Below are 23,197 nucleotides of genomic sequence, written 5' to 3'. Positions count from 1 at the left end.
GGGTGCCCATGGCTCTGCTATCCCTCGCCATCCACTGCATGAGACTCCTGGCTGCCCACAACCTGATAAACCTCAGTGCTTGCCTTATTCATGAGCTTGAGAAGCTGGGTACATATGAAACTGACTCTGGATTTCCACCCTTTGGATGCAGGTTCTGACTCTTCCACTGAGCAGCTGTGTGACCTTCGGTGACTCACTTGTCCTCTCTGTGCCCAGGTTTCCTCCCCTGCAAAGTAGAGGCCTCCTGTTAACTCACCTTGTGGGGAGTGTGGAGGCTGTTGCTGTATTTCCAACTGCTTCCGGCTCATCCTTCTCGCAGGCCACAGTCCTCCACCCTGGAGCCCCTGTTGAGGCTTTTTTATTTTTACAGTGTGATGAAATATACCAGCTCACCCATTTTAGGTGTTCAATGGCATTAAGTACATGTCTGCTGTCATCATGCTATCTCTCCTGAGTCAGATTCCTCCTTGTCCAAGAGACTACATTCAGGGCTGCCCACCAAGCCTTCCCAAGACCCATGCATCCTCAGGCTGGCTTGTCACCAAGCCTGACTTCCTCCTGCTCCACCATCAGCCTGTGCTGTACTTGCATACCCATTGTACCCTGTTCTCCTGCCAATCAGGTGTCTTCTCTGCTCCTCACATTGTACCTTTGACCGTGCAGATGCCCTGCCCCGGGGTCCTCTCGCCTCCTTCATGAGGCTGAAGGCCTTCTCCTTGAAGCCCTCCAGGCTGCCCTTCATAGTGACATTTCAGTGCTGACAGGAAGTTCTGAGGATGCGCTGTGAACTTTCTCTTGCTGACTCTCTGGGGCTGGGGCTGTGCCCTACATGATGAATGCATGCTCAGGTACATGGACTGAGCGTCCATGTACCTGAGCTCAGTCAGACTGAGCGTATGACTCAGGATTGGCTGCCCAGTTGGTACTGGTGGTAAAGAACCTACTTCAGACTGTAGGATACATAAGAGACGCTGATCCAATCCTTGGGTCTAGAGGATCTCCAGGAGAAGGGAATGGCAACCAGTATTCTTGCCTGGAGAATCCCATGGACAGAGGAGCCTAGTGGGCTACATACAGTCCATGGGGTCACAAAGCGTCAGAGGTGACTGAAGCGACTTCGCATGCATGGATATGCATACGATTCTGGACACCCCAAACTAAGATGCTAAGATGTGCATTCAAATCACCACAAGATAATGACTTGGAGACCATTTTTCCATTAATTTCACAAATGTTTATTGAACAACTACTATGTGCCTGGTGTTTCCCTAGGCACTGGGGATATTCCAGTGTAAAAATACGTGGCTTGTAGGGAGCTTGTATCACAGTGGACGGAGATCTTTTCTATGCATTTGGTTCTGGAGACACGAAGATTTAAAAAATCCAGCTGCAATGATTTCATAAGCATAAGCTTCATTTTCCTTGCATGCAAAAATGAGGTTAAAATAGTTATCTCATAGGGCCGTTTAGAGGATTAAATAAAAAGATGAACATTTTTAGCATTGAGGCCTCAACAGATATTATTTTCTCCCTGAAAAGTCAAAAAAGCCACACATAGCTTCACAAACCTCAAGACAGCCTGACCAGCAGTCAGGCCCTCGCGCCTTTCTTCGGTAGCCCAGTCCTGGGCTGTGCAGGTTCGCGGGCCAGCCCTGGACCAGGCTGTGTCGGCCTCGGCGGGGCCCAGAGCGGCCACGAGGGGGCAGCGCTCGGCAGGGAATCTGCGCCACCGGCCGCGGCCCCGCGGCCCCCGGGCCTCCGTGCGCTCTTGCGTCGCTCTGACGCGCCCGAAGGCGGGCGCCGGGAAGGAGACCGCGACTCCCCTCGTCTGCGCCTCCGGAGGAGGGATCGAGCGCGTTCCCAAGGCGGCCCGCGAAAGACTGGGGTCCGGCGGGCAGCGGCGCAGTCTCGGACCCGCGTCGCCGGGAGGACCGCAGCGTCCTCCCCCCTCCGCCTCGCCCGGCGCCCCGCGCGCCCACCCTGCTCTGGGGCTGTCACTTCCGCGCGCCGCCGGGCAGGGGACCGGCCGTCGTCGAGGAGGATGCCCGGGTGCTGGCTGCGTCCCCAGGCTGCTGGCCGGCGCTGCCCAAGGAGGCGGTCGGGATAGCGCCGCCCAAACTTTCCTTCGCTGCAGCGTCAGGCGGAAACATCCCGCTCAGAGGCTCACGGAGAGCGCAGGAGGCTCTGTCGCCAGAGGGGACAGGCCCGGGCCTGCGCTGGGGAGCGCCCTGGAGTTCCTGGGGGCGCTGAAGGCGCCTTAAGAACAGGACTGGTGTCCGGCCTGCGCCCAGGCGGGGCAGGTCCAGGGCGCGGCTGCCCCTTCCCGGCGCCCCGCAGTGACCGTGACCTCCGCGCGCTCCCCGCGCACGTGCTCGCGGCCGAGGACGAGGAGGGGTCTGGCTGCACCCGCTGGGCAGCGGCTCGCGGGGAGGCCCAGGGCGCACCGAGGCGGTGCGGGGGAGCGCGCACGCCGCGCCCCCGCCTCCCCCGGGATCGGACTGGCGGCTGAGAGCTCAGAGCCGCCGGGTGTCTTGCCCGCCCGGCGGCGCCGCTGGAACCCGTGCCGGCCGGACTCGCAGAGGAGGGACAGGTGTAGTCCGCATCTGCGGGCGCTGCGCTCCGAAGCACTGGGTGGGCTCGGCGGTCCGGAGGGGGCTTGCGGGACTCGGAGCTCCGGTCCCGGCCGCGCAGGCCGATTGGCACCCCTTGGCTCTGCCAGCCTCAGGGAAGGAAGTCGCTGTGTAGCCCGGTCCCCAAGCGGTAGTCCAGGCGCGACCCTGGCGCCCACTGCCCTCGGCGGCGCCCGCAACGGCCCCGGGACCTAGAGGTGCGCGCGGTCGCCGCCGGCGCCGCCCCCATGCTGCTCGGAGCGCCCAGGCTGTGCGCATCCCGGGCGGCCGCCGCGGCGCAGAGAGAAGACGACGGCGACAGGCTGGGCGGGGACATGGACGAGTCGTCGCTGCTGGACCTGCTGGAGTGCTCCGTGTGCCTGGAACGCCTGGACACGACGGCCAAGGTGCTGCCCTGCCAGCACACCTTTTGCCGCCGCTGCCTGGAGAGCATCGTGAGCTCGCGTCGCGAGCTGCGCTGCCCCGAGTGCCGCATCCTGGTGGGCTGCGGCGTGGACGAGCTGCCCGCCAACATCCTGCTGGTGCGCCTGCTGGACGGCATCCGCCAGCGGCCCCGCGCCGGCGCCAGCCCCGGCAGCAGTCCGCCTGCGCGTCCTGGCCCGGGCCCCAGTCCCGCTTCGGGGGCGGCCTCGGCGCTTGCGGGTGGCGGGGGCAGCTCCCCTGGCTCCCCAGTCCTCCTCCCCGCGGCGATCGGCGCCACCTCCAGCCTGCGCGAGCTGGCGACCAGCAGGAGCGCGCCCCCAGCAAAGGTGGGTGTGCGCTTCTCCGAGTTGTGAGTGTGTTGGGGGCAGGGGGCAGTGCGGAGGGGCAGGGGACCAGAGGTGTTCTGCGATGGCCTTCACCTTGTGCTTGTTTCTCGACTGGCTTCCCTCCATCGACTCCGTAGGTGTAACCCTCCGAGTCCCACTTGCCAACTCTGGGGCATCACTGTGCTCCCATCCCACCCTCTTCCAACTTCTCCTTGTGACTTGACGTCCATCCTCTCCCTCTGGAATCCCTGTGCCCACCTGCACTTGTTATGTGGCCTGTGCATTTGTGTCAGTGCCCCCCCCCCCCCCCCCCCCCCCCGCCCCACCCCACCACTTGGTGTGGCCAGGACTCCCTGCCCCTGTCCCCATCCAGTCTCTTGCTGCACTGGACCTGTTTCTCCACCTGTAACTTTGCTGGGCCTTTGGTCTCTCTGAACATAGTCTTCTTCTCCTGGACCCCAGACTAACCCTCTGTACACCCTTGCCCACCTGAAGTTAGTGCCTGCTGATTTCCTGGGTCCTGGCTGCTGGGAGGGGGAGGGGGGGCGCTCCTGCCTGGTGTCTGGCAAGGGGGAGTCTGGCAGAGGCTAGTGCACGCCTGGGTTACGAGAACACACACTGTAAACCCATTTAGCAGGAGGGAAGAAGTCAACCTGGAGCCCAGGAATGTCTGCTTCAGCCATAGGTGGACCGGGCCTGTCTGGCAGCCCTGGTCCTGTCCTGGGATCTCAGGCCTGCCGTGTCCCCACTGGGTTGTTATTTGAGGGTTTTTCTCCTTTTGCCTTTGGTGCAGCTCCGTTGTATAGCGTGGACTGCTTCTGTTTCAAAGACCGTATCTGGAGGGTTCCGGCGGTTTTGTTTCAAGAGCTACTCAGAGTGTGTCATTTCACACCTCGGCCACCTTGGGCTCTGTGGCTGGGGGAAGCCAGCCTGTAGGATGCTGGTTTAAGTGAGAGATGAGAAAGTACTTGTGTTTCATGTTTTGTTTAAATGTGGAAAAGCTTAAAAGGATTGTTGATCTGTTGCAAATATTCACTTTAGAAAGCACAGCCATAACCCCTCTGCTTTTGACCTTTTAAAGGTCTGGTGGTGCAGAAGCCATTTAATGAATCCTTCTTATATCTGAAGTACTGCAGTGAGGGAAGGTCTCCACTGAATTGCTCAGCACTGCAGTGTCTCTGAGGTCAGGAACTTAAGCCCTTGGGTAGTTAAGCTTTGGAGTTAAAAGTCAGACTTTGCCAAACTGGGTTTTTCCTATTAATCAGGGGGAATGACCATTCTCAAGTCAAGAATAGTCAAGGAATATTTATAAACGGGATCACTGCTGAAGGGGAATTGATGATATTAATTGCACGCCTGCTCAGTTGTTTCAGTCGTGTCTGACTTTTTGCGACCCCAGGGACTGTAGCCCACCAGGCTCCTCTGTCCATGGGATTCTCCAGGCAAGAATACTGGAGTGGGTTGCCATACCCTCCTCAAGGGGATCTTCCCGACCCAGGGATGGAACCGGCATCTCCTGTGTCTCCTGCATTGCAGGCAGATTCTTTACTGCTGAGCCACCAGGGAAGCCCGATTGTGTTAATTAATTTGGTTTTTAATTGTGATTAAATCCAGTTATAAGTGTTCTTGTTACAGATTTTTAAACTTTTCTTTCCCGCCTTGCTGTTATTGTCTAAGGTATTATAACTGAAGGCCCTTTTTTTACGAAACAAGTGGGTTACCTCCTCTGGCTCAGAGAATGAAATGATTTTTGAATGATGCTTCTAGTGAGGACGTTTTGTGAATGGAGTCTGATCAGGAGGGTGGGAGGCCTTGAGGCAGCTCCTGGAATCCATGGCATTTGCAGCATTTAAAGACATTTGTGAAGGGGCTGAACTTATAATTTTTAGTGATGACACTTAGTTCCAGAGAATTAATTTTTTGTCGCCTGGAGTTGGGGATGATTAACTGACTTTCTGTCTGGATACGTGCAGCAGATTCCGTCCAGGTCTGTCTGAACCCAGCAGACTCTGGAACACATTTCCCTTTTTCATTTTCCTGTTTTACCTAAGTGTGAGCTCCGTCCTTTCTTTCAAGGCCCCCTCACCTAAGACACACTAAGCTTGTGTCTTAGGAAGGGTCCGAATTAAATCTGATATTACATTTGATCTTTTTCAGAGAGGAAAGAAAGAATAGCGTCTGTGTGGACTGTAGTATCATCTAGGCTTTTAGCCACTGGTTTTCAATAATTGCCGGGTGTCTTGGGCAACCAGATGTCCTGCATAGAGGACTGTTAGCAGCCCCTGTGAGTGTGGCAGGCAAAACCTTAAGCTGAGCTTCACTTCCAAGTAGGCTTTGGTACTTGACTGTCCACTGGAATAAATCTGGATCCGGGTGTTGCCGTGTGCTGTTTCATAGATGGGCACTTGTCATCAGTGGGTACTATGTATGCCTTAGTAGTAGGTGACTAAATATAAGACAGTCCCATTTCCCAGCGAGAAGCTCCTCCAACCTTCCTTTGGGTCAGTGGGGAAGTGTGGATGTTTTATTAGGTGGGTGGATTAGCAGGTATCTGCTTAGATGTCTGTTAATTTAGTGACAGGTAGATACTGGAATCGGAGAAGGCAATGGCACCCCACTCCAGTACTCTTGCCTGGAAAATCCCATGGACGGAGGAGCCTGATGGGCTGCAGTCCATAGGATCGCAAAGAGTCGGACACGACTGAGCGACTTCACTTTCGCTTTTCACTTTCATGCATTGGAGGAGGAAATGGCAACCCACTCCAGAATTCTTGCCTGGAGAATCCCAGGGGCGGGGGAGCCTGGTGGGCTGCCGTCTATGGGGTAGCACAGAGTCGGACATGACTGAAGCGACTTAGCAGCAGCAGATACTGGAATGGACTTAACTCCATTCAGTTCTGGAAACACTTTCCAAACCCTCACTTGCGTCTTTCACTGGAGGTGCTGGGACCCTCCAGCCTGGTGGGCGGGGCTCTGCATTCACCCGTGCTGCCTGGGACAAGGTGTTAGAAATGAGTTAAATCTGCTGCCCTGGAGCTCTTACACCGCGGTTTCGGTGCCCACTGCTCAAGGCTGGCAGATGCCACCATCCTGTATGGCCATCAGAGTCGCCTTAGCCCGTGGGATGCACTGCCACTGCAATTGCTGAGTTTCTCAGCCTAAGCTTTTTTTTTTTTTTTTTCTGTTTTACAGTTTTGCAAGGTGACCCCTCAAACACCCTAAATGCATTGATGGAGGTTTTTAGGGCCACTGGTCTTTCTGAGAGGGTTTTGTGGTTCCCAGTTGGGTAATTCAGAGAGTACTTTTTAAAGTGAATGAGTAGGGCACAGATATCAGACAACTGCAGTCTTTTTCTGAGTGATTTTCTGAGAAAATCCTTGCTTGTATCTGGCATACACCTGCACTGTGCAGGCACCATCCTGGGTGACCAGGTAGGCGTGTCCCCGATGGAGCTGACATTAGGGTTCCTGAGGGGCGCCAGGCAGGTTTTGGCCAGAACTTTGTGGTGGTTAAAGGCAGGACATTATCACAGTTAAAGGCCTATGGAGGGTTTGGCTAAGGCTCTTGCTGATGGAAAACACAGTGCTCGAGTCTGACTAGTTTGCCCGAAGGTACTTAAAACCTGTGTATCTCTTGGCCAGCAGTATCTCCAGATGGGGTCTGGGTAATGGGAGTGACCCAGTAATGGGAGCAGTGAAATGAACCATACCAATGATGTCTATTTGCTATTATATCTTATAAACACACACATACAATAATTCACCATATTTTGGATGCAGACTCAGAGTGTTCTCTGGGTTCTAACTTGCCTTTCTAGTTTGAGCCACAGTCACAATTTATGGTTTCCTATTTGTTTCTTTCAAATGGACTGAGGACTAAGAGACTCAAAATAATCTGAGTGGAGCACCTTCCAGATTTTAAATAATTCCCCCGAATGTGTTCTGTTTTTGTTCCGGCCAAGTGACAGTTTTAAAGCCATCTCTCTTTGATAAGTCTTTCCTAAGTCATCACCTTGGTTTTCCAAGAAGTGACTTCTTCTGCACTTAGATTTCTTTGGTTTACGTACTATTTAATTAGAGTTGTATCTGTATGTAAGTATATAAGCATGCTTGCATAAACATGCTTGAGAATCCAGACAGTGGACTCCTGATGAGCACCAGCCTCCCCAGCATGAGTGTTTACCTGGACAGTGGCCAGTCAGGTGCAGCTCTCTGTGGGGTGGACACCTTGGCTGTCCTGTGGAGGGTTAGGGCTAGGACATGACTGTGTCCTAAGGGTGGGAGGCTGTGGCTTTTTCTAGGGTGTCACAGGGGCTCCAGAGAAGGGACTTGGGGGTTATGAAAGCCGGGCTGCTCCCAGGACGGCAGGCAGTGGTGACTGCGGTCACTGTGTCTCCAGGGCAGATGCCAGCCTTTGTGATGGAAGAGTCGTGCCAAGTCCTTTGGGACGTGTTTTTAGAAGGGCCTTGGGTGCAGAACCAGCTCTTCTGGGACACGTGGCCATTATTGAGTGCCTGCTGTGTGTGGGTGGGTCGGGCGGTGTAAGTGTGTCTCCTTACTTTCCAACCGCAGCTCAGCGAGGCTGTTTCTTAGCAGATGGAAACTGACCTTGGAGGTGAACTCTGGATATACCGGCCTACTGGCTTCCTGATTAGCCACCTCTCACTATCATAGACCTAATCAATTAGAGACTGTAGTCCCAAACCAGGCGGTTGGGTCCTGAGGTCACTCTGCCCACAGCTGCAGGTGTTTTGGGCCCTATGGGTGGGCCTGTGCAAAGTGAGGTGCTGGTGGGGGTCCTGGTGGGAGAGTGTCATGTTGGCCGTGGCTCTGGGGACAGGTTGCTGGCAGCTGTAAGTGTGGAGGCCCGGGCATCTGGGGTCTGTCCAGGGCTCCATTCTGTCCTCAGGGATGTATCTTCGTCCACCCTGTTCTGTCACTGTCCTGGGATGACACCAGGGGTCTCAAAGCAGATGCAGGGGCATTGTGCCACTGTGAGAGGCCAGGTGTTCACTGCTCAGGTCAGGGAGCAGACCCAACTCGGCCACCCCCACCACACACCCCCGCACCCTATCCCTGAGGACTGGAGCCCAGCTCCTCGGGGTTTGGGACCCAGGCCCACCTCCCCCTGGGCTGCGCCCCACCACCCCACCTCAGGTATTGGCAGGTTTCAGGGCTCCTGAGGGCCATGTGAGGAGGGTGGGTGGGGACTTGATGGACAACCAGGACTGGCACTAAGGATGGGTGTGTTCATCCCTGGGCAGATGGCTTGACCCTTCTGGGCCTTCTCATTAGTGGTGGGGAGAGCTTGTCTGCATTAGTGGGTGAAGGAGGTGATGCAGGTGGGGAACAACACAACCCAGGGGCTGTCAGCTGGGTACTATCAGCCACACACATCTTGAAACCTCAAATCACCACCGAGGTGTGCTCCCCGGGTCCACCTGACTGCTAGTGGAGTCAGAATATGGTGTCCTAAGTTGTGTGTGTGTGTGTGTGTGTGTGTGTGTGTGTCTCATACATGTTATACCTCTAGGTTCAAAGTCGGTTCAAATCTAGTTCTCATGACTGAATCTCTGAATGTTGAGGAGCATCTAAGGGCTTGAATCTGTTTCACCTTTAAATTGCCTCCAACTTTTATCTGTTATTGAGGTAGTGTTCTTGATCCTTACAAGCTTCATTGAACTGAAAAAAAGCCCAAAATGTCATCTGTTTTAGGGAAGGCAGCTTAATAACCCTGCTGGACGCTGAGTTGCTGCTTGGGCCTCTGCTGAGAGGGAAGGGGCACAGCTTCCTCCTCTGCAGGATGGGGGTAGTGGGATGGGGGGAGAGGAGTCGGGGGTCTCGTCTATACCTCCCACCTGTGCAGGAAGTGGTGGTGGGGGCTCATCTACACCTCCTGCCTCTACAGAACAGGCTTACCCCCATTGTTCCCTCATCCAGCCCGTAAGAGCCTGTGGGCTCGCTGGAGCAGGATGAGATTGAGTCTCAACTATAGAGTTGTTTCAAGTGTGCATTTCACTTCAGTCTGTATTTAACCTTTATTTTTGCAGTTAATAGACTCTTTTTCGAGGTACATTTTTGGAATAAAACATCAGCAGGATTCAGTTGGGGAAATGCTCTAACTTTATGGTGCTTGAAGAGACCAAGGTCACTTTGTATCTGATTTGCCTTCCTTGGAAGATCTTCCAATCTGATGTACTTGATGCATGTGTGACGTCTGTCCTGTTGGAATTCTAATTCACCTTGAAATGCGAGAGTGTCAGAGAGGTGGTGGCTGTGGTGAATGGTTTAAAAACTGTGGTGTGGCTCCCTTCTCCCTCCACACAAAACTGGACTAAAAAGAGCAGGTGAAGCAGCAGCATGATTCAGAGTCTCCTCATAGGCTGCTGTTCCTTTGAGCCGGACTCCAGCTCTGATGGGAGGACTGGAGTCCAGCAAGCCCAGGGAGCTGCTGCATGGACAGCATGCTGCAGGCAGTCCACTTGCACCAGCCAGCCCTGGACAAGCTACAATACTTGGGCAGCAAAGAAATGCTCTTTGTGTATTGTTATTTTTCATTTGCTGCTTGGTCAACACATCTGAGTCACGTTAAGTGAAAATCTTGCTGCACTAAATGGAATTCTAAACATAGCCCCATAAAGGGGCCAGAGAAAGATGCAGCGTCAATTATTCAAGAGGGTCAAACGTACGAGGTCTCATACTGTCACAGTTCCCAGTGCTTTCAAAAGTGATTTACTTCTTAATTGTCCACTGAGTGACCTTTCCAGTTATATCTTTCTGCTTCTAGGTCTTAAGGCACTTGGTTTAGTAACTTGAGTTTCTCTTACGAGTATGACAGGTAAATCATCAGTTGTTTAGGTAAATCGTCTGGAATTAGAGCCTGACCTGTTCATTCTCACCCAGCGACAAATATATTTCAATATATGTAAATGGATTTATGTATATACATACACATAAAAGACGCTTACTCCTTGGAAGAAAAGCTATGACAAACCTAGACAATGTACTAAAAAGCAGAGACATCATTTTGCCAACAAAGTTCTGTATAGTCAAAGCTATGATTTTTCCACTTGTCATGTACGGATGTGAGTGTTGGACCATGAAGAAGCTGTGCATTGAAGCATTAATGCTTTTGAAATGTGGTACTGGAAAAGACTCTTGAGAGTCCCTTGGACTGCAAGGAGATCCAACCAGTCCATCCTAAGGACTGATGCTGAAGCTGAAATCCCAATACTTTAGCCACCTGATGCGAAGAGCTGACTCATTAGAAAAGACCCTGATCCTGGGGAAGATTTAAGGCAGGAGAAGAGGGCGACAGAGGATGAGATGGTTGGATGGCGTCAGTGACTCAGTGGACATGAGTTTGAGCAAACTCAGGGAAAATAGTGAAGGCCAGAGAAGCATGGTGGGCTGCAGTCCATGGGGTTGCAAAGAGTTGGACATGACTTAGTGACTGAACAACAACAAATGCACATATACTAATATATAGGAAGTATAAATATATATGTATCATTTTTATATGTTACACATTTACCATTATTAATTTGGTTGGCATTTCATCCCTTTGAATGAAAGTTTGAGGACTAGCGACTTCTGGTGACCTTTAGTTTCCTCACAGTGATTCGTGTGCTAAGAAAGCCCATCCAGCTGGACTGAACTGTCCAGTGGTGACAGGAAAGACCTGTCTGTGCCCACGCTATGTCCAGTTCTGGCAGGCCCCTCTGGCTCTGCTACCAGCTGCCACAGGGCTTGGGCAGCGCTGGCCTTCTGGGTGCTGCCCGGGCAGAGCACATGGCATGAAAGACCTGGACGTGTGGCTGCCCGAGAGCCGCCAGTTGTCACTGGGCATCATGGGACCAGTAGAAAGCTGGCATCATGCGGTCGTGTCTTCTGGGCCAGTTAGTGAGAGGCTGGGGCTTGAGGTGTGTGCAGGTGTTGGCAGGTGCAGGCGGGCACTTGTGAAGCATGGAGGGAGGCTTGAGTAATTGGCTCTGGGGACTGTGGTTGCTGATGGGGCCGTTTTGATGAGTAATAGACCCCATTAGATCCAGCAAGGTGCTCGATGATGTATAATTAAAGACGGCATTAGTCAGGCAGAAACCACAGCGTTTAAAAGTGTGCAAGGAATGGTGTCTCAGGCTAAAGCTTGCATCTGGGATGGGGGAGGCAGGATGCGAACCAGTCTGAAGCTGCTGCCTCTGGACAGTTGGGTGGCTGTTCACAGGACAGCTGGTGTCCTCCTGAGTCTCAGATATTTGTAGTGACAGCGGCCATGGTAGTTTAGAAGTTTATTTTAGGTGAATTTACAGCTTGTGGAACAGTTCTGATTGGTTACTCTACCACAAAACAGAAGTCCTATTTCTGTTCTCCGTGGAGCAGGCTGAGCCCAGGTGAGCGCTGGTCTGAGACCCGTCTGCACAGTCCAGCTTCGGCTCCCAGTCCCTTCCTTATTTATGCAGTGGAGGGTGGGGGTGTGTGGAGTGGGGGCTTGGGTCTCTGCGGGTGGGGGGAGTGGACCCAGCGGCTGGGCTGAGCGCTGCCCTGTCTGTCACCCACCTGACCATTCAGACCTCTCTGTCCAATGCTGAGAGAACCGTGTGCCCCGCTGGGCCTTGGCTCCTGGACTCCTTTTAATCAGAGTCAAGCATCTGGCAGACAACCTCAGTTGTTAATTATGCTGCTATTAATATTCATGTTGACAGTCATCTGCTCTTCAGCCCAGGGGTTCCCGCAGCGCTTCACAGGCCAGGAGGCGGGCCCCCTCCTGCAGCGACAGACACAAACGGGAGCCCAGGTCACTGCTCCAAATGTCTGCTCTGTGCCTCCCACCAGTGTCCCCGGGGGAGGAGGGCTGCAAGGCTCCTCCAGGCAGCCATGTGGCTCTGTGGCCTCACAGAGGCCAGGGTTTGGTCTCTGACGCCCTGGAGCTCAGAGTGTGGGTGTTTCAAGAGACCAAGTGGGGTGCCAGCTGAAAAATGTCAGATGCAATGGAGATATTTTGTGATGTGTGTGTTTATACTCTAGATGGATTAATTTAGGTTAAAAAAAAGTTACTGAGTTCTCTTTGCATTTCATAGATGATGTCTTTATTCTGTGGAAGAAAGTGTCCTTGAAAGGATTGCAGCCATGGTCCTTTATGAACCTGGTGCTCCTGGACTTGGGCCACACATTGAAGTCCTGTAAACGCTGCAGCGTGGCCCCAGCCCTGAGGTCTTGATGCATTCGATCTGGGTGCAGCCCGGCATTGGCTTGTCAAAGTCCCCAGGTGGTGCAGACGCTGGCTGTGGGCAGTGCTGGCCTGAACCACAGAGGCTGGGGAGGTTGGAGGAGTCGGGAGGACATTTCTGGAAGCCCTATCCCCTCCCCTGGATGGCTGGCCAGGTGGAGAAGGAGTGTGGGCTTGGAGGCCTGGGGCCCCAAGGTGCATGGAGCAGACTTGGTCCTGGAGGGAGGTGATCAGGGCCAGTAAGGGTCATTGACCAGCTGGACAGGAGGCTCCAGGGGAGCTGGAGACAGAGGGTCATCCTCGGCCCTTTTATTTAGGAGACTGACACTGCTCTGCTCATTAATTCACTTAATAAATAATTCTTTGGGAAAAAGTTTCATACAAAAGCAATAAATTCAACTCATTAATCCACCAGTCCTTGTGACGACTCAGCGATCTGGGCACCGTGGTTGCCCCCCTCTATGCAGACCCAGAGGAGTGTAGGAACTTGGGCTTTTCTGGGGCCATGCTGAGGTGGAGGGCTGAGGCTATGAGCCCCTCTCCACAGGGCGGGAAGGCGAGGTGTGAGCTGGGTTCCGATTCTTTCCCGTCGTTTTCACCTCACCAGGATGCCCAACTGGGGAGATGCCAGGATACTTCCTGCGGTCTTTACCACGTCGTGAAAGAGGCAGGTGGGTGGGAGAATTTCCTGGTGGAACCGAAGGGGCAGATGTGGAGGGAGGGCTATGGGGAGGAGAGAGTCTTCCTTTCCCACCTGAGGGGTAGGTGAGAGTGGCCTGCTGTCACTCAGGGCCGGAGCCAGGGGCAGCCACTCACCTCAGAGGCCAGGGTGACATGATGACCCGCCCTGTGCTGGGGAGGTGGGGCTGTGGGGTCTTCCTGAATTGGAAGGCCTCTGCATTCACACAGTGAAACCAACATTATGGAAATGCAGTTAGTGAACCTGGGTCCCCAGAAGTGTCCTTCTGTCCAGTGTTCTCACATGGCAGCCTCTACCGTCCATCTGAGGCTGCCTGCCCCCCGAGCTGAGTGTTAAAATTGGGCCAGATGTGCTTGCTCAGGGCTCCACACTGGTGGCCATGGAAACGGACTAGATACAGAATCTTCTCCTGGACATCTGTGCCTCCACGGCTCAAACACATGCACAAAAAGCTACCAGATTTACACATGTTCAGATAAAGCCTTCGGATGGCACAAATTCTAGATTGTATCCTCCAGGCAGTGCTGTCTGCAGGTCTAGGATGGAGACCACCTGTGAAACCTACAATTTTCTATAGCCACATTACAGAAGTCAAAAAGCAACAGATGAAATTGTCTTAATAATGTATTTTATTTAACCACTCGACTCAAATGTGTACCTGAGCGCTGCTCAGCACAATACATTCTCAGGGTGCTTTGCCTCCCTGGTCCACGCCTGGCACCAAGCCCGCTGTGTCTGTCACTAGCCAGCACGCCTCAGCGATGGTTCAAGGGCCACACATGGCTGCAGAGCCCCCTGGGGGCACCGGGCTGCTGGCAGAGCTCCAGACACCGTGATAGAGGGCTGGCGTCTCCTGCTTCTACATTTCCAGCGACCTGTGCCCACGTGATTTGGAGGGTCTGTGGACCACGCCAGGAGCCCCTCTGAAGTGTCAAGGTGACAGGATCTTCCAATGACACAGGCTCTGGGGATTTGGTGTGGTGACAGCGGGGGCAGCAGGAAGGTGCCCCGAGGACCCCTCTGAACCCCAAGTGTGGTGGTTTCCTGCCTAGTCGATCACTTGGGTCCCTTCCTCCAGTTTCATTGTCAGCGGGCTCTTCTCTGGGTCCTGACAGGCATGGTGTTCTACCCCCTGGACAGAGTGAAGTCCAGCTCTTGTAGAAGGAGGGCCAGCGTCCCACACGTAAATGGTTATGAAACTGTCACCTGCCCGGCTGTTGGTTTCCTGAGGTGACAGGTGCACCATGGGGGAGGGGTGTTTCCCTTCTCAGTCACCTGCAGTTTCTTCAGGATGATGGTGGTGGGGGGCACTCTAGCTCCTTTCAGTGACACCAGGCAGGGCAGGGTTGTTTGGGTCTGACTTGCCCTTGGGGCGGTATCCAGGGCAAAGCCGGGTTAATGGACTGTTTGAAAGTTCATGACCTGAAACTCAGATTTTTGCCTTTTCTAGTTTGCACTGTGTATTATCAGATTTATATATCAGGCTGTGAGGACTTAGTTCAGTTCAGTTCAGTTGCTCAGTTATGTCCAACTTTTTGCGACCCCATGAATTGCAGCATGCCACGCCTCCCTGTCCATCACCAACTCCCAGAGTTTACCCAAAATCATGTCCATTGAGTCGGTGAGGCTATCCAACCATCTCATCCTCTGCCATCCCCTTCTCCTCCTGCCCTCAATATTTCCCAGCATCAGGGTCTTTTCCAATGAGTCAGCTCTTCGCATCAGGTAGCTAAAGTATTGGAGTTTCAGCTTCAGCATCAGTCCTTCCAATGAATACCCAGGACTGATCTCCTTTAGAATGGACTGGTTGGATCTCCTCACAGTCCAAGGGACTCTCAAGAGTCTTCTCCAACACCACAGTTCAAAAGCATCAGTTCTTTGGCGCTCAGCTTTCTTTATAGTCCAACTCTCACATCCATATGTGACTACTGGAAAAACCATAGCCTTGACTAGATGGACCTGTGTTGACAAAGTAATGTCTCTGCTTTTGAATATGCTGTCTAGGTTGGTCATAACTTTCCTTTCAAGGAGTAAGTGTCTTTTAATTTCATGGCTGCAGTCACCATCTGCAGTGATTTTTGAGCCCCCCAAAATAAAGTCAGCCACTGTTTCCACTGTTTCCCCATCTATTTGCCGTGAAGTGACGTGACCAGATGCCATAATCTTAGTTTTCTGAATGTTGAGTTATCTGAGGTTATTGATATTTCTCCCGGCAATCTTGATTCCAGCTTGTGTGTCTTCCAGCCCAGTGTTTCTCATGATGTACTCTGCATATTAAGTTAAATAAGCAGGGTGACAATATACAGCCTTGACGTACTCCTTTTCCATGATTTAATGAAGAGTTAGCATTTCAATGGAAACTCAGTTCCTGGGTTCTGGCTGGAGTGGGCTTGGGCAGGGACTGGGTGTCCCGTGGTGTCCTTCATAGTTGGTTGGCAGCCCCACACCCTGTTGACCAAGGTGAACGATTGTAGCATTTGAAGTTGTGTCTCTGCTTTGATGACACATCTTTTGCTACTTAGGATTTATTTCAAGCAGAGTGTTGGGTCTGCGATTTAATTCTGAGTTATAACATTGAGCTTCAATATAGCTTCCATGTAACAGTGCACATGTAAAAATGCACATATAACACACACTGTATAAGAGTACATGTGTAATGGCACCCGTGTAAGAGCACACATATAAGTGCATATGTAATGGTGTACATGTAAGAGTACAAATGTACCACACATGTAAGAGTACACGTGTAACACATGTGTAAGGGCGCACATGTAACAGGACGTGTGTGGGGGCGTACATGTAAGAGTGCACATGTAATGGTGCACGTGTAAAGACACACATGGAAGGTGCATGTGTAAGAGTTCATGTGTAATGGCTCACATGTAAGAGCACACATGTAACAGTGCGTGTGTAAGAGCATACATGTAACAGCACACGTGTGAGAGTACACATGTAATGGTGCATGTGTAAGGGCACAGATATAATGGCACACATGTAACAGTGCATGTGTAAGAGTGGACGTTTAATGGCACATGGAGCATGAGCAAGGGTGCCTGTGTAAGAGTGCGTGTGTAATGGTGCACATGTGATGACACATGTGTAAAGGTGCACATGTAAGAGTGCACATATAACAGTGCATAGGCCCAGGTGTGTAACTGATGCAACATAGACACGCCCTCACCCCAGACTGCGAGACTATCTTAATTCTCAGTGTCTCTGTTCACTGCATTCACTGCACCAAGGGTGTTGGGTTGATTTAGCTTTTCTTGGTGACTGGGGGTCACTCATGGCAGTTCCTGAGCTGTCCCCTGAGTCAGGGATGCCCTGGGGGCCCCTGGGGGCTCCTGTGCTTCTGTATGAAATGCCCCAGGTTGGCAAAAGCAGGGCCTCCCCTCTTTGCTGTCACTTTAGTGATTGCTGGCTTTGAGCTGTCCTCTCTGCTCCTACAGCTAATTTGCAGTCACCTTTTGCAGATGGAACCCACTGAGGGTGTTGCTGGGCTTGGTAACACTCTGGAGCTGTGGGTGGAAGGTCCGACAAGTCTCACCATGGCCAAGGGCGAGTATGTGTTTCCAACTTGTTGGTGGCTCCCAAGCCAGGTGCTGACACTGCCGTGCTCCATCCAACGTGAGGATCTCATAGGGGAGCAGGTGACCCGAGGTGCTTGTTTGGGGCCTTTCGGGTGATTCTGGGCAGTGTCCCTGAGTGTGAACACAAAGTTGTAATTTTTATGTTTTTAGAAAAGTGATGTGAGGGGTTGTGTAACTTTCCATGATGATGGGAAGTTACCAACCAGTTGCTCCTGATTTGGTAGTATCCACTGTGAGTTCCTTTCAGTTTAAATATTCTTTTGTTTGAAGATTTCCGAGTAAAGGTAAAAAAGGCCAATTTCTCCCTGAAATAGCACAGGGATTATACATTCCATCAGCTTGCTCCCTGTGGAAAAGGTCTGCAGCTCTGACCTGGAGGGTTCCGGCGTGTCTTTGGTGAAAGTAGGATTTCCTGTGATGTGCCTAGCATGTTCTCATCCACTGGGATGAAAGCCCAGGGGCTGTAATAGTGACCGAGGATCTTCACATAAGTCACTCTGACCTACTTCATGCTCTGGGTCCCTATCCTGTGCCACCCACAGACCCCTTTTCCTGGGAGTCCCGGGTCTGGGCTGACTCCCAAGCTGGGCTTGGGCAGCTGGTGACCGTGGGAGTTTAGCTTGTTCAGGCTCTGAGCCCCACTCTTGCCCTGTCATTCAAGGCAGCGTCTCCTCCCAGCAGTTGCTGCTCCCACAGGTGTGTGGGTCCAGAGGCAGTGCCGTGCACCTGATGCGAAGGTGGGCAGGGAGGCTGCCGCTGCAGCCACTGGGGGTGATGAGACTAAGTCTGCTGAAGTTGTGTGGGTAAGTCCAGGCCACCTGGTGGGCTTTGCATGGGAGAGTTGAGGGTTGATCCTTTTGAAAACATGTAGATCCCCCAGTGAGGAGGGGCATCCATCTCTCTGGCTGTGGACCTGCCAGTCCAGGAGCAACGGCCTGTCTTGACCCCCGGGGCCGCCTGGTGAGAGGCCATCAGCGTAGTCAGCCTTCCTCTTGGGAGGGAGTCTCTGCCTTCCTGGGGGAAACCATGTGGTGTCAGGACACAGCGAGAATGGTATTTGCACACAAATGACTGCGCCCTGATGGGCTCCCCTCCTCCAGCTTCCTCACCTCCCGGAAGGGTCCACAGAGTCTGGGCGGTTCTTCTTCAGTCACTGAGGGCAGCTTCTCAACGCCTCTGGGCCAGCGAGTCCTGGGAAGGGCTAGCTTTTTGCACGGAGCAGCCCTGCCAGATCTAATGACCTGAGCTTGACTTCACTGGGGTGAGAGCCCACAGTGGGATGATTCTATATCCATCGGAGAGTTAAGCATGGCTGGGATGTATGTGTGTGACCAGGAGGAGGGGAGCAGCTTTTGCTAAGTTCAGAGCGCCTCCCCATGAATTCCAGGATTTCAGGACGGCTCCCCTGCCCTTGATGTGAAGGTGAAAGTGATAGTGGTGTGATGGCAGTGATGGAGGTGATGGGGGTGATGGGGGTGATGGAGGTGATGGGGCTGACAAAGGTGATGGAGGTAACAGTGGTGATGGAAGTGATGGAGGTGATAATGGTCATGAAGGTGATAGAGCTGATGATGGTGAGGGAGGTGATGGTGGTGGTGGCAGTGGGGTCCCTGCAGTGGAGGGAGCTTTGGAGGCCTGTGATCCCCTGGGTGCCAACTTGTTCAGAGGTCCACTTGCTGTTCTGCTTCTCTGGGCAGAGCAGATCCTGGCATAAATCACCTTGTGCTTGAACATGGTGGGGACATCACTGTTTCCTGGACTTTTAATTTTCCTGGGGTCCTTAACTTAGGGATGCTAATACATGAATTGAGGTGAAAGAAACATCCGCTCCTGTTTCCCTAATGACACAGAACTTAGCCTTCATTTTCTACTGCCCGAAGCCCTTACAGTTCTGATGGCATTTTGGCCAAAAGACGTCATTAAAAGTACAGTTCTTATGCCTTTAAAAGCTTCCTTAGGGTGGAGGAGGTATGGTGTGTGGTCCCGTGGCCATGGGGAAGTAGGGTCCCTGTAGAGCCCTGGGACCCCAGGTGTCTCACACCTGCTGTCCCGCTCTTCCTGCCTTTCCTGTGGCCACTGGGCCATATTTTCTGAGGGTTGGTCCATCCTGCAGTGGGACGTTCATTCAGCAGTTATTTGGGGCAGAGATGGGGAGCCCCAGGGTCTCAGGGTCAGTCCCTAGGCAGATTTCCAAGCTGGCGGAGACATACGATCTTTTCCTCAGTTCAGGGGAAGCAATGGGCTCAGGGTTCAGTGACTCCCAGGTGAACAGGACGACTTGCCAAGTCTAGGAGCCTGGGGAGGGGGGCATGGCTGGACCTGGGTGGGGCTGCAGCAGAGTGGGTCCTAGCGAGGGGAGGCGGGGCTGGGGGGGTGGGCGTAGTTCATGGACACCCTGCTTGCTTTTTGACTTTTCTTTTCCTGAATAATTTGCAGAACTTAAGCAGCTCACCAGGTTTTTGTTGGTTGCCAGCGTCTGTCTGGTCGACTGTCCTTTCGTCTCCTCGCCATATCTGTGTCTTGTCTGCAGTCTGCTTAGAGTTCAGGGGTTTTGTCGTCTTCAAGCAGAATGGTGAGCTCTGCTGTCAGTTCCTCTCGTGGGCTGAGGCGATGAGCTCTTCCGTGCCCTGAGCCCTGCTCCTTCTCTCTGTCCTTCTCAGAAGGACGCTGGGGGCCTGGGCACACAGCTGCGTCAGGACCCTCCTGCCTGAGGGGGGACAGTAAGTTCATCTGGACATAGAGCAGCTGTGCTGGTCCCTCCTCATCGTCTGTTGTCCGGGAACGCTTGCTCTGGGAGTTTGGTCCCGTGATGCAGCCTGGAGGCCCCACCCCTTGGTGCCCTCCAAGCCCCTTCTCTGTGTCCCAGACGGTCCTTCGGGGCCTGTGGGGTCCTAACTCACTCCAGACTGGGAGAAGGGCTGCATCTCTTTCACAGACGGAAGGCCTGTTCGTGTTTCATGTGGATTTGTTTGTGAAAATCTCACTTTGTGTTCCATTAAGTACACGAATGTGCAGAGAACTGAACCATAGCTACCTCCTTTGTGGTAAAACTCGATCATTTTCTGAGTGGCTTTGAGCTGACTTGTCCATTTCCCAGTCAAAGCCACTTCCATTGAAATGACCCCAAGGCAGGGGGCTTGGAGAGCATTTCTTCCTCTTGGAACCCTCTGCGCAGGATGGTTGATGAGGAGCTGGCCATTTGTACCACCAGTAGGTCCTCGGGGGTGGGGGGTGGGTCTTGAGTCACAGATGACTGAATCATGTTTGAGCAAACAAAGTGAGATCTTAGCCCCCCCTTAACAACAGCTCAGAGAGCAGCAAATCCAAAATCTTAGGTCTTTGCTTTGGTGTAAAAGTGAGCTGTGTGCTTCCCTCATGGTCCAGTGGTTAAAAATCTACCTGGCAATGGGGGGGCACGTGTTCAATCCCTGGTTTGGGAAGATCCCACAACTACTGAGCTTGCCTGCCTGGAGCCTATGCTCTGCAACAAGAGAAGCCACCTCAGGGAGAAGCCTGTGAACCACAGCAAAGAGTAGCCCCTGCTCACCCCAGCTGGAGAAAAGCCGTAACAAAGACCCAGCTCAGCCAAAATAAATAAAATACATCTTCAAAAAAAAAAAAGTAAGCTCTGAGCAGAACCTTTATTTTTAAGGATAAAGAATCAGTAAAAGGAAAAGTTACTTTCCCTAGGGGATTTTTCTAGGTGGGTGAACTTAAAATTAAATGAGTAGTTTTTAACACTGTGACCTTAATAGAAAATAATTCATTTTTCACCAACTTCAAGCTGTCATTCCAACAGATTAGTTTTTAACATGCATTTTAGTTTTGCATTTTAATTATTTATGGGATAAGTGCTGATTTATTTTTCCTGAGAGTCCTTTGAACATTTTATGGTGATACTTCACTTATCAGGATCACTCACATTGAAGCACATCAAAGAGCCAAGCAAGCAGGTGTCCACCTGACCCTCTGTTTATATCCATGAGACTTTCTTGGTGCCCCTCTGGGGCTTGTCTCCTCTTGGTTAACATACTGGGAGAATTCACTGAGTCAACTTGCATTCATGCCTGCTCTTTTCTTGGCACAGTGCTAGGTGCTGAGAATTCAAAGGATAATAACTGCTGCTGCTGCTGCTGCTAAGTTGCTTCAGTCGTGTCCGACTCTGTGCGACCCCATAGATGGCAGCCCACCAGGCTCCCCCGTCCCTGGGATTCTCCAGGCAAGAACACTTGAATGGGTTGCTATTTCCTTCTCCAATGCATGAAAGTGAAAAGTGAAAGTGAAGTCTCCCAGTCGTGTCCGACTCTTAGCGACCCCATGGACTGCAGCCTACCAGGCTCCTCTGTCCATGGGATTTTCCAGGCAAGAGTACTGGAGTGGGGTGCCATTGCCTTCTCCGAACATACAGCCTGGTGGGGGAAAAACAGTCTGTACCATAATCATTTTGTAAAGTGTTAGTTGCTCAGTCGTGTCGGACCCTGTGACCCCATGGACTTTAGTTCACCAGGCTCTTCTGTCTGTGGGATTCTCCAGGCAAGAATACTGGAGTGGTTAGAGCCATTCCTTTCTCCAGGGAATCTTCTGGACCCAGAGATCAAACCCAGGTCTCCTATATTGCAGGCAGATTCTTTACCATCTGAGCTACCAGGGAAGCCTGTTATTTTGTAAAGCTTGAGTTAAATGGTAATTGTAGACATTCAAAACATGTAAAAGTGCAGAGAAGGAAGTCAGTCAGTTGAAAGGTCATTTCAGAGACGGCTGGATGGAGGGCTTTGAAAGATGATGGATGAATAGCGATGAGAGAGATTGTCCAGTTGGAAGGACGCTGCCTGTCCTGGAGACCAACAGTTGTCATGATTTCTGGGTAAATGTGTAAGGGCCACGGAGGCAGGAAAGAGGGCAGTTATGTGGGCAGAAGCCAGGCTCAGCCCTGAACCTGAGTTCACAAGAGCTGGGGCATCGCTGGATGCTTTCAGCAGAGATGACGCTGTTTAGGGGAGAGGGACTGCTGTGTGTAGAGGTGGGGACATAGTCCTCAGGTGAGGCCGGTCAAAGACCACACATGGAGGAGGCTCTGGATTCTAGATGAGCTGTGACTGCCCCCTGAGGCAGTGGAGGGAGGATGAGAAGATGACCAAGGAGCAGACCAAAGAGCTGAGGAGGACCCCTGCCCCGGGGCTAGGCAGTCAGGCTTCTCCCAGCTTTTCACCCACTAGCCCTGTGACCCGAGGGCGGTTACTTTTCACTGTTCCCAAATCTGAAGCAATGCACTGTGTCACTTGGGCATGGGGCCCTGCTGGCCAGTGAGACACACCCAACCCCCTTTCTTCTCATCTGTTAGAACAGGAGTGGTGGCCCCTTGGCAGGGCTGTTCGACAGGCAGGTTAAGTGCCACCTGGGGCTGGTGCACAGGAAGGGACGAGTGGCTTTCTTTCACTTCTATAAAGGTGTTCGTGGTGGAACCCATGGGTGTCACCAACCAGGCAGGAACAATGGACATGAAGTGGTTTGGGGCAGGGGTTTCTTACCTTGAGACTGTGGCTCCCAAGAGGGTCTGAGGATGGACTTTGGAGCCCTGTGACCCTGGGGACCGTAAGTGCTTTCTCATGGAGATTCTGTTTTCCTGGGAACTGTGGCTGTCAGATTCTCATGGCAGTAGGGGTAGGGGCATGACCCCACCAGGCTGGAGCCGTGATCTGGAGCAAACAGGGGTCCTGAGGTGTGTAAGGTGGACCCGGTGCCAGGCGGCCTGGGTGTCCCAACCACGCTGAGATCCTGATCTTTAAAGGAACCTGAAAACTCTCAAAGTGACTCAGGCTAGGAATGCTCAGAGGAAAATCACAGGAGTTGTTCCACTTGATCCTTCAGTAGATTTTGATGTAAGGAGTATCAAAGCCTATTAGACGAGGCAGTTCTTCTGATTTATTTTGGCTGACTGCCTGATGGCATGTGGGTCACCATCTAGTAAGCTTGTTTGTTTAATCCATCCTTCTCCTTTGAGATAAGATTTCTGTCCTGAATTGGAAGTTTCTAGGGAGCAGGAGCCTCATTTGATTGGTCTTTCTATCTCCCAAAGCATCTAAGTTACTCGGGAAGCCAGCAGACCTAACAACCCAAGTCTTTTCTCCTAGTTGTTCAAGCACGTTTCAATGTTAAGATATAAGCAAAACAAATAAGCACGTGTTCTAAAACCAAAACACTTTCCCTTCCTACATCTAAACCCCATCTGTCCTATTACACTAACCACAGTTGAAAATATTTGAAAAAGTTACAGAAAGTTTCAAACAGCAAAACTTGAATTTG

At 52.3% G+C, this 23,197-nt stretch overlaps 1 protein-coding gene across 2 annotated transcripts in view; it reads left to right on the top strand.

Annotated features, from left to right (window-relative positions):
* The first annotated feature begins 1,808 nt into the window (after positions 1-1,808).
* Positions 1,809-23,197, top strand: part of SH3RF3 (SH3 domain containing ring finger 3) — a 159,638-nt gene continuing 138,249 nt past the window's right edge. For both annotated transcript variants that reach the window (XM_006054830.4, XR_327239.4), the window contains exon 1: positions 1,809-3,379. In XM_006054830.4, coding sequence (XP_006054892.2) covers positions 2,858-3,379 — 522 coding nt within the window. In that variant the 5' untranslated portion in view covers positions 1,809-2,857. The remainder of the gene's footprint in view (positions 3,380-23,197) is intronic.

The sequence above is a fragment of the Bubalus bubalis genome, chromosome 12, assembly GCF_019923935.1.
Source record: "Bubalus bubalis isolate 160015118507 breed Murrah chromosome 12, NDDB_SH_1, whole genome shotgun sequence".
NCBI lineage: Eukaryota > Metazoa > Chordata > Mammalia > Artiodactyla > Bovidae > Bubalus > Bubalus bubalis.
This window is presented reverse-complemented; position numbering and strand designations above follow the sequence as displayed.